We start from the raw sequence: 17209 nt of genomic DNA, 5'->3' as shown, positions 1-17209 counted from the left end.
TAGAATGCAGCACCTAATTATACTCAGTGCTTCTTTGGGGAAGTTTAGTGTGCTCTGAGTATGCTAGAGGGACACCCTACCTTTCCTGGGGGTGAGTCCCAAAGGGCTTCCTGGTGAAAGTGGTGTTAAAGGTTAGATCTGAAGGGACCAGCAAGGAATTAGCCAAGCACAGGTGGGGAGGAGCTTTCTGAGTAAGACAGAACATGGAGTATCTGTGTAGGGAGTGCAGGCTCCTGGAACCTAGAGGAGGAGATGGCAAGAAAAGTGAGGACAGCAGGGGCCCCATCATTCCGGGCTTATGAGTCATGTTAAGGATGTGGATGACCAGTGAGAAGTGGATGAAGGGTTTAGGGCAGGCGAGTGACATGATCAGATATACAGTCCAGAAAGATCGCCCAGGCTGCTGTGTGGAGCAACACCAGACCTGAGGAGACCAACGAGGAGGCTGTAACCGAGGTCAGGGGAGAGATGGTGACCTGAGATACTAAGTGCAGCTGGAGGCACAAGGGCAGACCTAGATGATCATAGGACGGCAGGCAGTTGATTGGCTAAGAGACTGGAGTAAAGAAAGGACAGAAAGAAATCAGAACCCAGGTTTCTGCTCACTGAGATGCACAAAGGCAGGTTCGGGGAAGAGGAGTGGAATGAGTTTAATTTGGAAATGGAGTGAGGTTGTGGGACATGCAAGGGGAGATGTCCAGCAGGCAGATCTGTCAAGTGATCTGAAGGTAAAGATGAACTTGAGACTAGAGAGGCGTTGGAGGATCAGCAGTTAGGAATAAGTGGGCTCCTCAGTGGGATGGTGAGTGAGAAGGAAGAGGACCTTAGGGTATAACATTTAACCTCAAGGTCAGGGGCCATGTCTTAGTCATCTCTGCACGCCCAGCACTGAGCACCAGGCCTCCAGAGTAGGCAGCCAGGAAAGAAGGGTTGACTGTTGGACACAGAGAGGCATTGTCTCTTTTGCCGAGAGGAACCAAGCCCATTTTTCCTGGGAGACTGACTCTGCAGCCTTGTGCTGGGCCCCGGAGAACCCCCTTCATCATCTCCGGGGACTTGCCTCTGGGAGCTCACAGTGCTCTGCTCTGGTCAAAGGGCAGCATGCATAGAAGGGGTTACGTTTACGAACTTTGGAGTCAAGTTCCTGGGTTTGCAATGCAGTTCTGCAGTTTATTAGCTGTGCTTTCCCTTCTCCGGCTCTTGGCTTTCTCATGGATAAAATAGAGAATGATGGTACCAGCTCCATAGGGCCGTTTTGTGTATGAAATGAGATCATGTACAAAGTGCATAGGAAGAAAGCATTCAATGAGCGGAGTGACTGTCCTGTTTCCAGGCCCGCTCTTACAGGCACAGAAAAAGTAGGTGTACAGCTGGGCAGGAGGGCACTTCCTGACCCTGTTCTGGGGTTACTGAGCAGTATTTTCTCTATTGTGGCTCGGGTCAGTCTCTCCTGCCACACCCACTCAAGAACATCTTTCAGATGCAACCCTACGTCACAGTAGTACCATTTTTTTTATTTTATATGCTGGGCACTGTTATTCTCACCTTTTTCCACAACAACCCTGAAAAGTAGGAACTGTTATTATTTTCACCTTATAGATGAGAAGTGACAGTTCGGGGGGTTGAATAACTTGCCCAAGGACATACAGCTTAGTAAGTGGCAAAACTGGAATTAGATCCAAGCAGCCTTTTTACTATGCAGCTCTTCCTCCCAGACAGCCTCCACCCACACACACACACACACACACTCATCTGTCTCTCTTCTCGGCCATTATCATCTATGAAGCAGAGTGCCTGGAATATATCAAGCACTAGGTCCCCCACTTATCTCTAGGGATTAATTCCAAAGGTTTGGTTTATGCTTCAAGGAGCATGTATTCACTTTACAAATGAGGAGATTTGGGTTTGGAGGGAGCCTCTCCTGACTGAAGTCATCCAGCCAGTAAGTGATGACACAATATCCAGCTCTGTGTGGCTCCAGCGTCCATCCTCTCTCCAACGCTGCAAGTTATCACTTCGCCGGTGGGAGATCTAAAACGAGACAGGTTTCAGGCCTAGCCCACCATGTATCTTGTTTTATCCATCTGTGAAGTGAAGGTTTTGCACTAGAATAGCTCAGAGGCTCCAGGACACACAAGGTTATACCCGGATGAGAAAATTGAACTGAGGATAGAGGTGGAGTGAGTCTGGATCTGAGGTTGTGATGACATTTGTTCCACACCCTGACACCCCAGGATGAGTTGGAGCTCACCAGACAGGCCCTGGAGAAGGAGCGCCTCCACAGCCCTGGCCCGACCAGCAGGACAGAACAGGGGCCCAGAGGAGAGGCAGGTGGACAGCTGGGGCAGGTGAGCTGTGGGTCTGGGGGAACAGATGGCCCAAGAGAGAGCTTGTGTCCAGGGGGCTTGTCCCCTTCTCTTGGGACTTGTATCCTGAATCCCAGACCTGCCAGTTGGTCCCTTTGCCCTCTATCTGTTCACCTGTCTAAGGCACTGCCCACGTGAGAGTCACAGGTCTCTCCCACAGGTCTCAGGAGTAGAGGCAGAGCCCAGTGCTGGGACGCAGGAGAAGCAGCCATGGGAACAAAGGCTTGAACACCTGCAGCAAGCAGTGGCACAGCTGGAGGTTGACCGGAGCAGGCTACAGCACCACAATATCCAGCTGCGCACCACCTTGGAGCAGGTAACATCTATCCTCGGCTCCCTCCTCCGGGGCCCAGTGGACATGATCTCTACTTCTGGCCCTGTCCAAGGGCCAAGTTCGGCCTGCTGCCTATTTCTGAAAATAAAGTTTTATGGGGACACAGCCAAGCCCCTTCATTCATGTATTGTCTACAGCTTCTTGCAGGCTACAGTAATGGAGTTGAATAGTTGCAACAGAGGTCAGATGGCTCACAAGCCCCAAAAGATGTTTGTTAACCTTTGTTCCAAAAGCCTGAGAGGCCACCCTACCTTTCCTGCCCAGGAGCACTTCCTGGCACTCAGGGCTGCCCTAGCATGTGCTCCCCTCAGCAAGCAGTCTAGCTCCCCATGACTGCTGTCCCCTGCCATCACGCCTACACATGCTCTGGCCTTCTCTTGAAAAGGCGAGCTGAGCCCTGATTTCTCACTTGCCTCCTGGCAGGTGGAGCGAGAGCGGAGGAAGCTGAAGAGGGAATTTCTACGCACATCGCGATCAGGGGTCCTGGAGACCAGCGAAGCCACAGCATCATCCCCCACACCACAGGTTTACCTCTTCATTGACTGCAGCCTCAGGAGAGCCCAGCCCCAGCCACCAGAATCCTCCCTCTTCAGTGCATTTCCCAGGCTACCCTTGCAAGGGGCGACAGCCACTTCGGCCAATCCAGAGAGCCCCTCCTGACCCGGCTCTGCCCCAGGCAGCACTGCTCAGTGTGTCCCTGACCCCGGAAGGAGGCTCAGCTTCAGTGGGGTGGCGTCAGGGCTCGCAGCCCTGCATTCTGAGGAACTCAGCCCATCGGTAGACAGCCTGCACCCTCATAGGGAGACTGTTTCTTTGTGCTCAGCATCTCCCAGCTCTCCACCCCCTTCCTTTAATAAGAGCTTCTCAACGGCAGACACCTGGTCTTACCTCCTCTCTGCATCCTTAGCTCGGAGCCAGGACTAGCACAAAGCAGGTGCATGCTGTACTTCTGTAAACGAAAAGGTGCTTCAGTGAAGCCAGTGCCTTCCAAGCCTTTTGGAAATTTCAGCGTCAGGTCTCCGTGGGCATCACCCATTAGGCTGGTTTGGGCCTCTCCTTGCCCTGGTGCCCTATAGCGTTCAGGCTGAGTTCCAACACTTCTGACCCATAGCCCTTGCCCTGGCCCCCAGGATGGTGATGAGCTGAGGAGGCCTGCAGGGTGGGAAGGCCTCTTCCAACAGGAATGGCATTTGTCTTCCACAGAATGGAAGAGGACAGAAGGGCTCTTCAGAGGTCAAACACATGGTTGAACTACAGAAAGAGGTATGTTCTAGAAGGATCCATTTTCTAAGCCCCCTTTCCCTCCCTTGCACTTAGGCAACCAGCTTTAACGTGTGCTGTATGCTTGGCCCTTTGTGCACCTCCCACAGGGAGAGGGGAAATAGTTCCTGTCTCAGCAAACTTCAGCCTGGTGGGCGATATGAAGAGCCCAGTTCTAACTCAGCCTCCCACATGGTTAGGGTGGGGGTGGGGGTGGGGGTGGGGAAGGAAGCCTTCTCCAGGCCCCAGACCACCAGGTTCCTAGTTAGGAAAGGAAAGGACAGGGAAAGGACGAAGGAGCAGAAGAGCCTAGGAGGACAGACTAAAGCCAGCAGAAATGCCCTGGCCTCCCTGCCCTCACATGCACCTTTGCAGGCAGGACTACTGCCAGCACACCAGGCGGGTAGCATGGCACCAGGCCCCGCCAGGATCCATACCTCAGAGCTCGGGTCAAGCTGCCACGCTCAGGGAAACTGTGTAAAGGGCCTTCTTGCCTCCTAGGCCTCACGCAAGGTGCCCCCTGTCTTTCAAGGCCCAGGGGTAAAAAGAACTGTGAATTTTTACCTCTGAGCCTGTTTTAGAGATCAACAGTCTCTACTGGCAGGGCCTGACTATACAGCTAGACCTAAGCGATTACTTTGAATTCATACAAAACAATCCTGAAGACAGGACCCGGATTAGGATGAGGCAAGAGAGGCACCTTGCGAGTAGAATTTAAGGAAGCCCTCACAGTCGTCCTGGAGTGCCTCCTTAAACTTTGCACCATGGAGCCTCTCTTGCCTCACCCTAGTCCTATGTCTGCCCTGAGCTCCCAATACTTCACCTCCTGGTAGTCTCAGTACACCCATCTGAGAAATGGGTGATTAATTGGTAATTCTCAACCCTGGCTGCACATCAGAACCACCTGGGGGGCTTTGAAAAAAATACTGGTGGCCAGGCCTTACCCTAATCTAATTAGGTCAGAATATTTTTCAAAAGCTTCCAAAAGAACACAATGGAACTTTCTGCAGTGATTAAAATATAGGGTGTCCCAAAAAATGTACACACACACTTTGAATAATTATAAAGGCAATGTTTATTAAAATACATTTCATTTTCAAAATTGAGCTATCAGCTGTTCAAGTATGTATACCTTTTATGGGGACACCCCGCATTCTGAATATTGATTGGGATAGTGTTCCACGTGGGTATCTACATTATCACATTCATCAAGATGTACACTTCAAACCCGGGCGTTTTATTACATGTAAGTTATCCCTCAGTAACGTTGAGGAATAGTTCTGTTGTTCAAGCTCCCTGATTGATTCTCCTGTGCAGCCGGGGTTGACCATCACTGGATACCGATTCCCAGGGAGGGGCCCTTCCCCCAAACACCGTAGATATGATAGAGTTGGTTCAAATGCTGGTCTGACAAGAGCCACAGGAGCAGCATGGGAAGAGTTGGAGCAGCCTCAAGACCCTCAACTGCTCTCTCCCTCTTGGTTTTCCTGCCCACCAGGTGGCTCTGCTGCGAGCCCAGCTGGCCTTGGAGCGGAAGCAGAAGCAGGACTATATCGCTCGCTCGGTCCAGACCAGCCGTGAGCTAGCAGGCCTGCACCACAGCCTCTCCCACTCCCTTCTCGCCGTGGCCCAGGCCCCTGAGGCCACTGTCCTGGAGGCTGAGACCCGCAAGCTGGATGAGTCCCTGACTCAAAGTCTGACATCCCCAGGGCCAGTGCTGCTATGCCCCAGCCCTAGCCCCAGCCCCCGTGCTTCCCAAGCCACATCCAGGTAGCACCCTCAGCAGGGCGGGACTCAGGTCAGCCTGGGAGCACACAGACAGGCAGATGGCTGTAGAGTGGGTCGTGGCCCCTCCACACAGCTGCACATTTGCCAAAGGAAAGGCATAGCTGTTATCTAATCTGGGAGCCCAGGTCAGCTGGCATTCCCAGGAAAAGGAAGGAAACCTGCAAGGCTTGGGGGAAGGTCCCAGCTGACATGGGATTGAGACAAGTTAACCTTGCCTGCTAGCCTGCAGAGTCCCCCAGAGGGGTGCCTTGCCCTGGCCCAGGGGCATGTATTGCCTCTCTAGAATTTATTATCCCAGCCCTTCGCCCTCTCTTTCCCCTTCCCTTTCCCCTTCAACAATAAACCCTAGACTTTTGCATTTGTTCTGTGCTGCTGCCTCCATTTGTGTAGCTGGGCTACAACAGCACCAAGGGCATCTATTAAGGAAGAATTTGCCACAGATTCCTGTCAGGTGGCATGAATGTCATCTGCCTGTGTTCTTAGAGAAGGACTACAGAAGATACTAAGACAAGCCCATCCACAGGGAGCTGGAATCCAGCTGTCAAGAACAGACATACATCAAGGAGTCAGACAGTTGTGTGTGCTGACTGGAAGTACGGAAAAATTCCAGGGACTAAGAAGGAAGGCATGGACTGGCCCCTGAAGGATGGAGAGGTGCTGGGAGGGGTTGCTTAGCATGCTGGTGAGAAGACTGGTCTGCCCTTGGCAGAGTGTTGGGGCTGAAGTTATGGGTAGGAAGGGAGATTATGGAGGGCATTGGGATCTAGATTTGAACTCATGGGTAGTAAAGAACCATCATATGTTCTTGACTTAAAACATATTCTGGGACTTCAAAAACACTGAGTTGACTAAAGTCAGTCTCAAATTCAGAAGCTCAGCCTGGCCTCATTCCCCTTCTGCTCTGGGTGAATATCCTTAGGGCGTCCCTTCCTGGGCATATCAGCTAGAACCAACTCTGGTCCCCTGTAGTAACCACGTATCAAGCTGGTACGGAGCATAGACAGTGGCAGGACTTGTCACTTAGGACTGGCCCCCGTGAAGGCAGTCTGGACTGAACCCAGTTCACAGCCTTAAGACTGTCATTGGCAACCTCCTCAAAACCTAAGAGAGAACAATTTTCTTTAAAGAACTCCTCTGGCATTCCAACAATAACCTGGGATTCCTCTTACCTAAGCCTGGGGATGGAGCTAAGGCCCAACTAAGAATGTGGGGGTTTGAGAGCAGCCCCCACTCACCAGACCTACTTGCTCAGGGCTTAGGCCCCACTGTATCCCGTCGCACCGCACAGAGTGGAAATGGGCTGTTCACAGCTGCTGGAGCTTTGTTCCAGAATCCTATGAATGGGACCCAGCAGCAGATACTTGGTGTACCCTAGTATAATGCGGATTTTTTTTCAATAGATGGAGTTACACATATGTTGATATATATGCGATTTGATATGTATGCTATTTTATTGTATTGACAACAAGCTTCAAAACTTCCTATGTCAAATTTCCTGAGTGCTGGCTATCCCGGGGTACATTTGCCTATGGTGGTCGTGTTCCCCACATCTGACTCAAAGCCGTGGGCAGGACCTGGTTCATCCTGGGAAGGAGGGCAGGATGGACTTCGGGGGAGGAGGATTTGGCCTGACCTTCCTGGTCTCCACCTCCTACCCTGCACCTACCTGAGGACCATGTCATGCTGGTTAATCCTGAAGCCAAGGCCAGAGCCCCGTAGGAATTTTGAGTTTCCAACCCCTGCACAAGTCAGGCAGCTGGACACGGGCCAGTGTGTGGCTGGAAGGAATTTTAATCAGCTGCTGCTTCTGATTCTCAAATTCCTCCTCTGACTTTATGCCCTGAATTTCAGAGCACAAGAAGGAGGAATTTAGGGGCTGATCCTAGATTCCCACTACCTGTAGAAGAAGGTTAAAGCCAGGGGTCATGAAGGGAGAGACGGCCAAGGCCTGGGGTTGGAAGGGACTGGACAGAGCTAGACTGTGCACTGACCAACCACAATATCAGAGCATCAGAGGACATGGGCTCTTCTGACTTCATCAGAGGCTCAGTGGTCCTTTCGTAGTGTTTGTCGAACCAGTCAGTCTCCAGGTATGTGGAGGCCGGCAGAGCACTTACGGATCCCAGATGAACAGCTGCAATTTCTGAAAGTGTCCACAGGCAGTCACAGGTCTTTGTGTTCTGGCCTTTTTATCGAGGTCTTTCTGACTAGACTCCAGGCCCAGGAAGGAGGCCATCAACCTCAGTGCAAGCACACAGACAGCTACCAGACCCAGCATCGCGTACTGAGCCTGCATCCCTGGCCTTGAAGATGGTACCTTAGGAAACAGTGGATTGGCCCTGACGCCTGGTACTGAGGAGGGGCTGGTGTCAACAGACACCCCCAGTCCCTGTCCTGTGGCTTCCGTCTCCCCCAACCCTTCACCCCACACCTCCTCCTAACACCTTACCTCTTGCCTCCTCAAGGCCAGGGGCTAGAGGCTGAAAGTACAGGAGAGGTGACACTGTGTCCTTTGGTCTCCCAGAGGAGACGGATGCCCAGTGAGGTCTTTTACATCAGCCCAGTTATATCGGCGACCTCATCACAGAGACCACATTGTGATCGCTAGGTAGGCTATTGGCAAGGCCCCCTCCACTTTGGCATTCAGCCCAGAGCCAGCTGGCACGGGAGGCTTGGAAGCCAAGTGTTCAGGGGACAGGAGGGTGAGGAGGGAGCACCTATGTGAAAAGTGTGGTAGATGAGCAGGAGCCAGAAAGGCGAAAGAAAGGGCCACTTGGAACCTCCTGGGTCAGAGAGAATTTACCATAGTGGTATCATCGACCCTTAAAACCTCTCAGAGGTTGAATTTCTTTTGTTTCTGAAAATTGTTACCAAGATAAACATGAAAATTATTTTTCCAAAAATATCATACTCCAGATGGGTTTTTAAAAGATATATTTTTATTGATTTGGGAGAGGGTGAGAGAGAGAAACATCAATGATGAGAGAGAATCATTGATCAGCTGCTTCCTGCACGCCCCCTACTGGGGATCAAGCCTGTATCCACTGAGCAAAACCAGCTAGGGCAGCCCAGAAGGTTTTTAATGGGGAACAGCATTCTCCTGCTCTCCTTCTCTCCTAATGGACCCTAATCTGAATTTCATCTTGTCACTTCAAGACAAGGTTTCTTGAAGCCCTTTCTATAAGATGAGAATATTGTGCCTGTACACTTTTATTTGTCAGTTTTCTCTTGACACTTCACAATGTTGGTATTTTTGGTGGTTTTATTTTTATTTTATTGTTATTATTAAATAATTTATCTCCTTTGGGAACCATGTTTTCCAATATTGGTATTTTGAACATTCACGTTCTGTTACGGAAGCATTCTGGTGCATGATTACGTTTCACATGCTATGTGTATAGCAGCACATCCAAAAGAAATATGTAAGCCACAGCCATAATTTTCTAGTATCCAAAGTTAAAAAAAGAAAGAAACAGAAAATTCATTTTAATAACGTATTTAACCCAGTGTGCCTAAATATTATCATTTCAACATGTACTTTATAAAAAGTATTATTGAGATATTTTGCATTCTTCCTTTTTAAAACCAAGCCTTCTAAATCCAAATTATATTTTACTCACAGTATGTCTAAATTTGGACACTCAGTTTTCATCAGAAATACATTAATAGATTTTTTAAATTTTACAATCTAAAAAGATTTACATATCCAGGTTGTCACGAGTATACTTAAAAGTTTCTAATGACTACTTGTGTTCATTTTATTTATTTTTAATATATTTTTATTGATTACAGAGAGGAATGGAGAGAAAGAGAGGGCGATAGAAACATCAAAGACGAGAGAGAATTATTGATCGTCTGTCTCCTATACATCCCACACTGGGGATCAAGCCCACAACTTGGGCATATGCCCTGACCAGGAATCGAACCGTGACCTCCTGGTTCATAGGTCGACGCTCACCCACTGAGCCACGCTGGCTGAGCCCACCACCATACTTTCTGTTCCTATGAATCTGACTGGCCTAAAGAAGGATCATGCAGGATTTGTCTCTTTGTGCCTGTTTGTTGTTGTTTTTCACTTAGCATAATGTCCCTCAAGGTTCATCCATAGTGCAGCATGTGACAGGATTTCCTTCCTTATTACGTCTTTAAATTTTATTAAATATTAAATACATATTAAAGAAGTTAGCAAGAAAATAAACATCCACGTACCCACCTTAATGAATAGAATGTTGTTAATATCACTGAAAACCCTGGGTGCTCCTTCCCACTATTGGGAATTTTGCGTTTATTATTCCCTTGACATTTTCTTGTTTCTACAGCTAAGCCAGTATATACCTAAACAATGTATTAAATTTTGTGTGCTTTTAACATAGTTGTAATCATTACATGCATTTGTGTGCAACTGCTTTTTTATTGAAGTGAAATTCACATAACATACAATGAGCCATTTAAGTGTACAATTTGGTGTACTCATGTGTTGTGTGGCTACCAGGTCTCTCTACACTCAAGACTTTTCAAAAGCACCCTGTACCCATCAAATAATCACTCACCATTCTCTCCTGCCCCAACCTCTGATAACCACTAATCTACTACGTCTATACATTTGCCTTTTCTGGATAGATCATATAAAAAGAATCATGTAATATCTGATTTTTTGTGCCTGACTTCTTTCACTAAGCTTAATGTTTTTGCAGTTCTTTCAAGTTGTAGCATGTATTAAAACTCTGCTCCTTTTAATGGCTGAATAATATCCCATTGTATAAACAAAGCATAATTTGTTTACCCATTCATCCATTGATAGACATTTGTGTAGTTCTACCTTTTGGCTATTGTGAATAATGCTGCTATAAACATTTGTGTACAGGTTTTTGTGTAGACATATGCTTTCATTTCTCTTGGGTATCTACCTAAGAGTGGAATTGCTGGCTCATATGCGAGTTGCCAAACTGTTTTCCACAGCAATAGGTAATGATCTGCTGCCCATGGAACTCGCTGGCCTTATCACATACTCACCCAGTTCATGGAACTGCAGGAGAGCTATGAAGTCTTAGTTTTGACTCTAGTCCTAGCAAAATAATGAATTAAAGATATCTAAAAACTCTCCTATTACACATAGACACAAAGAACAGACTGACAGCTGTCAGAGGGAAGGGCATTGGAGGATTGGGTGAAAAAGGTGAAAGGATTAAGAAAAAACAAACACAAAAACAGACACAGACAACAGTATGGTGAGAGCCAGAGGGAAAAGGGCTGGATGGAGGGGGAAGAGAGCAAAGAATGGATAAATGGTGGCAGAAAAAGACTTTGGGTGGTGAGTGCAAGATACAGTATGCAAGTGATGTATTGTAGAGTTGTACACTTGAAACCTGTGTGGTTTAATTAACCTATGTCACCCCAATAAATTCAATTTTAAAAAGTACAGTCCAAAATACATACATAAATAAATAAATAAATACTCTTCTACTACAAAAATTCAGAACTGCTGGTCAAAACATAGTATTAAGTTTTTTTATTGTATTTATTTTTTAATATGTATAATATGGTACACAGGCCAAAGGGTACAAAAAATATATGAAAAGAAACAATCCATCCCTCCCTAGTTCTCTACCTACCCAGTCTCTTCCCCAGAGGCAACTATTTACTATTCTTAATGTCTTTGTATCCTTCCTAAATTATATATATACTAGAGGCCCAGTGCACAAAAATTTGTGCACTCGGGGGAAGGGGGGGTCCCTCAGACCAGCCTGTGCCCTCTCGCAGTCTGGGACCCCTCGGGAGATAACGACCTGCTGGCTTAGGCCTGCTCCCGGGTGGCAGAGGGCAGGCCCAATCCCTAGGTGCAGCCCCTGGTCGGGCTCAGAGCAGGGCCGATTGGGGAGTTGGGGGGCCTTTCCCTGTCATGCACAGAGCAGGGCAGATTGGGAGGTTGTGATGCTACCCTCAGTCACGCTCAGGGTAGGGCCGATTAGGGGGTTGGGGCACCGCCCCCTGTCACACTCAAGGCAGGGTCGATGGGGAGGTTGCGGCACCACCCCCTGTCACGCACAGAGCAGGGCCCATCAGGGGGGTTGGGGCTCCATACCCTGTCATGCACAGAGCAGGGTCAATCAGGGGGTTGGGGAGCTCCCCCCTGTCACTCACAGAGTAGGGCCGATAGGGGAGTTGGGGTACCGCCCCCTGTCACACTCAGGGCAGGGCGGATCAGGGGGTTGGGGCACTGCCACTGTCACACTCAGGGCAGGGCCAATTGGGAGGTTATGGCTCTACCCCGTCACACACAGAGCAGGGCCCGTGGGGGGCGGGGGGGTTGGGGCGCCACACCCTGTCACACACAGAGCTGCAGGGCGATCAGGGGGTTTGGGTGCTGCCCCCTGTCACGCTGATCCTGGTGCCGGGAGGCCTCACGGCTCCGCTGATCCCAGTGCTGGGAGGCATATTACCCTTTTACTATATAGGGTAGATGCCTGGTGCATGGGTGGGGCTGGCTGGCTTGCCCTGAAGGGTGTCCTGGATCAGGGTGGGGGTCCCCACTGGGGTGCCTGGCCAGTCTGGCTGAGGGGCTGAGGGCTGTTTTCAGGCTGGGACTGAAGCTCCCTACCGCTCCTTTTTTTCTTTTTTATTCTGGGCCAGCTTTAGCTCTGAGGCCTCGACTGCTGAAAACAGGTTTCTGGCCTTTGTTTACCGTCTATATTTGATACAATGTTGCGGTCCGGCTGGCTGAAGCTCCACTGAGTAAAGCAGGTTTCTGGGGTTTTTTTAGCTTCTTTATTCACAACATAGTTGCTTAAAGTTGCAGCTGAGAGGCCAGCAAGTCAGGCGGGGAACCATTGGAGTTCTCCGTCACTGAAGCAAGCAAGCCTCCCTGTTCGCATCAGCTGCCTGGTTGCCGGCCGCCATCTTGGCTGCCAGTTAATTTGCATATCTCGGCCCTACTCTGTGAGTGACAAGGGGATTAGCCAATGGGAAGGGTAGCGGTCGTACGCCAATTACCATGTTTCTCTTTTATTAGTGTAGATATATATATATATATATAGAGAGAGAGAGAGAGAGAGAGAGAGAGAGAGAGAGAGAGACTTTTTTATAAAAACTATTTTACATGCTGAGTGGAGAAAGAAAAACAGGAAGTCCCCAGATGCCAGAAATGAAAAGAGAAATGAAAAACAGCATAGGAAGTGCCTGAGCTACCGGAGTGGCTGCTTAGGAATCTAGGAGTCCCAGAGGACCCTGAGCACAAGGGAGGCAGAGAAGTGGGACAAAAGTCAAAGAGCTTAGCCTGCAGTGAAAAGCTGAGCTAGAACACATTCACCCTCCGGCACAGGATGAAACACGGAGGCTCATCTCTTCCATCTCATGGGAAAAGAGCTTCCCCAAGAACACTCCATCGGGGCTTGCACTCTGCGTGAGGTTGGGTCTAAATTCAAACAATCTGCATGATCCAGGGCTCAGGCACAGAAAGTCCCCTGAGATCCCAGAGTCGAGTCTGGCCATTCCACTCCTGACACTGTCCTCGAAGGTAAGAAAATCAGACCAGGATTTTATTCGGTACCCGACTGATGTCCACACAACTTCCTCATGCCCTTTACCCCTGAAAGTCCTCGTAGCCCTACTGTTGCTACTACAGTCCCAAGATTCCCCTGCTTTCAGGAACGAAGGGCTAAGACTTGTGTGGATTCTGAAGGTGTCAGCTGTTGATGGTGAGCTTGCCCACCACACACTCTGGCTGACTTCCGTTTCTGCTTCTGTGCTAGGCATAGTCTGATTAACTTTCTCCTGTTTTCCTTGCTTCTCTGATCCAAATCCAAAGTGGGCATCCTGGTGAATGACAGATGAATATATGTGTTAGCAGACTGTCCTTGTCCCACTTGCCCTTATTCAACATCGAATATGCCAGGCTGCCTCCTGGAGGAGAATGGCGTTCACCTTCTCCAAGGAACCCCACAGAGCGACCCCAGAGTCCAGAAAAGAGAGCCTCAACCAGCTGCTCCTCCTCATATTGGAGGAAGAGAGAGGATTCCCCAGGAAGACAAGAGAAGGCATTCCGGGGAGAGGGAGCAGTGTGTGAGAAGGTACAAGGCAGCTGGTGTGTTTGGGGAATGCCAAGATGCCCAGTGTGTGAGCCTGGGAGAGAGGAGGGAAGGAATCAGATCATGCAGGGTCTTGAAAGCCAGGCAGAAAAGTTTAGGCTCTATGCTGAAGTAATAGGGGCAAAAAGTTTTAAGTGAGGAAGGGATATGACACTTAACTGGGTCACAGATGGACAAGGCACAGAACAGCCATGAGCCCCAGGGTGGGTACTGGCCCTGGTTATCCAACCTGTTGCCCTGGTTGCATCTGAGGAAGGTGGAGCTGATCACGAGGACCTGGGGAAGAAGGGGGAGGGGCCTGCCTCCCTGGGGCCCTTCCCACAGCAGCCCAAGCCATAGCTCACCCTCTCATCCCCCTACCTGGTCTGTGCTATGTCCATCCCACTAGGGAATGAGATCTTCTTCCAAAATCTAAGAAAGAATTAGGAGGTGGGGGAGTTCCAGCAGCTCCTGAGACCTGGGCATGTCCTGTAGCTGCCTCAATAGGTCACCCTGCAGTCACCTCCCCTCATCTCCATGCTAAGACTGTCTGAGTTCCCAGACCTTCACCTCCTGACTCAGGGCATCTGAAGTCCATGCCAGCCCAGAAAGCTTCAGGACAAGCAGAAGCAGCTGTCTCCAGTAGCCCTGGTCCCCCACACTTCTTTGGCAGGTGGAGCGTCCCCTGGTTTGGTTCCCTACCGTCTTGAAGCTCTGAACAGGGGCGTGGTTCATCCTGAGAAGGAGAACAGAAACTGGCAGAACTCTGGGAGCAGGCCTGGGCCTTCCTGCTCCCTGCGCTCTCCTCAACACCCACCCGAAGACTGTGGTCTGTTGGGTGACATTGTTGCTGATGTCGGAAGCCCGCAGGATCGTCGAATTCCCCACCAGCACGCATGTCCTGCAGTACAGATCATTATGGCTCACTGAGGATCTGGGAATCACCTTGAACAGCTTCTCCCACATTTCCCCCAGCTCGCTTGCTGAGTTCATGCCCTGGAAACAGCCGGAGGGAGGAGATTGAGGGCTAGGACCCAGGTATCAGCTCCCAGTGGAAGGAAAGCAGCCCCAGGTGGGTGAGAGCGCCATCCAGAGGTCAGGGGCTGAGGCTCTGAAGACAGGAGGTGCACCAAGCCAGGGCCAAGATAGGGGTTTGGGCCCGAAAGTGGGAGATGGGCGAGGCCTGGGAAGGACAGGGGCAGGGGTAGGCCCAGGTTAACCACTGACCAACCACCAGAGCACAGCATCAGGGGTCATGGACTCTGTTGTCCCCATCAGGTACCCCATCGTCTTCTCATAGCATGCATCAAACCAGTTCTGTTCTCTGACTGTGTGGTGGCAGAGGGAGTCGTTGAGGGTCTCAGCTGGGCAGCCACACTCCTTGAACTTAAGCCAAAGGCAGTTGCCACGCCGTGGTACCAAGGACATCGCTTTTTCCTGGGGTGCCGATGCGGGTTTCTGATCCAGGCAGGGGACCATCAGGCACAAGATGAGCACCCAGAAGACCCATAGGACAAAAATCTGCCACATGCACTTCATGTCTGGCTTAGGCGATGGCTTCCATTGGCAGGCAGTAAACTGGCTCCTCTACCTGGGTCAGAGGCAAAGGAATGAGATCACAAACAGCCTCTGTCCCCCACAAGCCTCTGTCCCGTTGGCTTCTATGGAGCCTCAATCCTCCACACCGAACCTCCTCCCAAACCCTCATCTTCTGCCTCCTTATCCATTTGCTCACCTCCAAATAGGACTCTAACTGGGCCTGGGATAGAATGTGCAAGAGCAGAAAGATAATATATGGTGTGTCCTGTACCCTCCCTGCAGGAGGAAAGCTTGGCTCTCAGTGGGGTCCTGCCACCCAGTTATATCACAGATCTCATCACAAAGTGCACATTGTGACCTCCCTCCTTTCGCCTGCCCGGGCAGAGCCACCACCCTATCCTGTCTGTACCACACAGCTGCCCACACTGAATGGAAAAGTCATGAAGTCAGGGACCAACTTCGTCTTCTTTACTTCTGCATCCCTAAAACTCAGAACCATTTCATAAACATCTATGGGATACAGGAACAGAGTTGAGAGGGAATTTAAATCCTATTCTTGTCCAATACCCCCTCTCCAATTGTGGAACCGGCTCAGACCTCCCTTCTCTTCTCTAACCTTCAGCTATTGGACTTCCACTAAGATGTCTCAGAGACCTCTCACACTGCACAAGCCTGAGACTGGACTCAGATTTTTCCCTTTAAACCAATTCTTTCCCAAGATTTCTCTGTCTCTACATGGTCCCACTATTCACTCAGTTGCTAAAGGCAGAAGCCCATGTGTTATCCTCGACTTCCCCCTCTCCTATGATTTCCAAATCCATTTTTAATGTATGTTTTTATTGATTCCAGAGAGAGGAAGGGACAGGGAGAGAGAGATAGAAACATCTATGAGAAAGAAACATTGATCCTCAGCCTCCTGCATACCCCCCGCTGGGGATCGAGTCTGCAACCCAGGCATGTGTGTGGACAGAGAATCGAACCCATGACCTCCTCGTACATGAGTCGATGCTCAACCACTGCACAACACCGGTGGGGGTCAAATCCATTTTCAATCCATTTGCTTCTATCTCCAAACTGCATCCTCTTCCTCTCCACTCTCACCCCTTAATTCAAGCCTAGCCTGGGCATTTTATAGCTTTTAAAACAATTCACACAAAAATTTGAGGAAGGTCTGTCGTCCAGTTAGTTAATTGTATTGTACTGATGTCAATTTCCTGGTTTGAAAAATGTAGTATTGGTACTATATGGTAAGATGCTACCATTGAGAGAAACTGAGCATCAGTACCAAAAAATGTTGCGGGTTTGATTCCCGGTCAGGGCACACACCTAGGTTGTGAGTTCAATCCCCAGTCAGAGAGTATATGAGAGGCAACCGATTGAATCGATGTTTCTCTCTCTCTCTCTCTCTTTTGCTCTGTGTGTGTGTGTGTGTGTGTGTCTCCCCCTTCATCTCTCTAATATCATGAAAAATATCCTCGGGTGAGGGTTTAAAAAAAGAGAGAGAAAGAGAGAAATTGTTTGATGGGTACATGGGACCTCTCCTTAGTATTTTTGCAATTTCTTATGTGCCTATAATTATTTCCAAAAAAAAATTATTTTTAAATCATCTAGAAGAAGATGCATAGTAAATTGAATTGCTGTTTATTTATGTCAATTGATATAATCTTTTTACTGTTGTAACACTCAAAAACTTAATCATTTTAACCATTTTAAAGTGTACTATTCATGGTGAGCACACAATACAATATACAGGTTATGTATTATAGAATTGTACACCTGAAACCTATATAATTTTATTAGCCAATGTCACCGCAATAACTTCAATAAAAAAGAAAAATGAGCAAAATAGAAAAAAATAG

The 17209-nt window shown here is 49.1% G+C and overlaps 2 protein-coding genes across 13 annotated transcripts in view; one reads left to right on the top strand and one right to left on the bottom strand.

Moving 5' to 3' along the window:
- Positions 1–6110, top strand: part of CEP250 (centrosomal protein 250) — a 43937-nt gene extending 37827 nt beyond the window's left edge. For 11 of the 12 annotated variants that reach the window (XM_036322212.1, XM_036322217.1, XM_036322214.1 and 8 more), the window contains 5 exons: positions 2235–2348; positions 2527–2682; positions 3124–3225; positions 3904–3963; positions 5459–6110. In XM_036322212.1, coding sequence (XP_036178105.1) covers positions 2235–2348; positions 2527–2682; positions 3124–3225; positions 3904–3963; positions 5459–5734 — 708 coding nt within the window. In that variant the 3' untranslated portion in view covers positions 5735–6110. The remainder of the gene's footprint in view (positions 1–2234; positions 2349–2526; positions 2683–3123; positions 3226–3903; positions 3964–5458) is intronic. The other variant, XM_036322215.1, reaches the window with a different exon arrangement.
- Positions 6111–14216: 8106 nt separating this feature from the next.
- On the bottom strand, positions 14217–15350 carry CUNH20orf173 (chromosome unknown C20orf173 homolog). The gene is made up of 4 exons (XM_036322195.1): positions 15039–15350; positions 14629–14807; positions 14376–14547; positions 14217–14243 (listed from the first exon to the last, which is right to left on the bottom strand). The coding sequence occupies exons 1-4, from the start codon at positions 15348–15350 to the stop codon at positions 14217–14219; spliced, it is 690 nt and encodes a 229-aa protein (XP_036178088.1).
- Between the last annotated feature and the right edge of the window lie 1859 nt (positions 15351–17209).

The sequence above is a fragment of the Myotis myotis genome, unplaced genomic scaffold, assembly GCF_014108235.1.
Source record: "Myotis myotis isolate mMyoMyo1 unplaced genomic scaffold, mMyoMyo1.p scaffold_m19_p_9, whole genome shotgun sequence".
Lineage (NCBI taxonomy): Eukaryota > Metazoa > Chordata > Mammalia > Chiroptera > Vespertilionidae > Myotis > Myotis myotis.
This window is presented reverse-complemented; position numbering and strand designations above follow the sequence as displayed.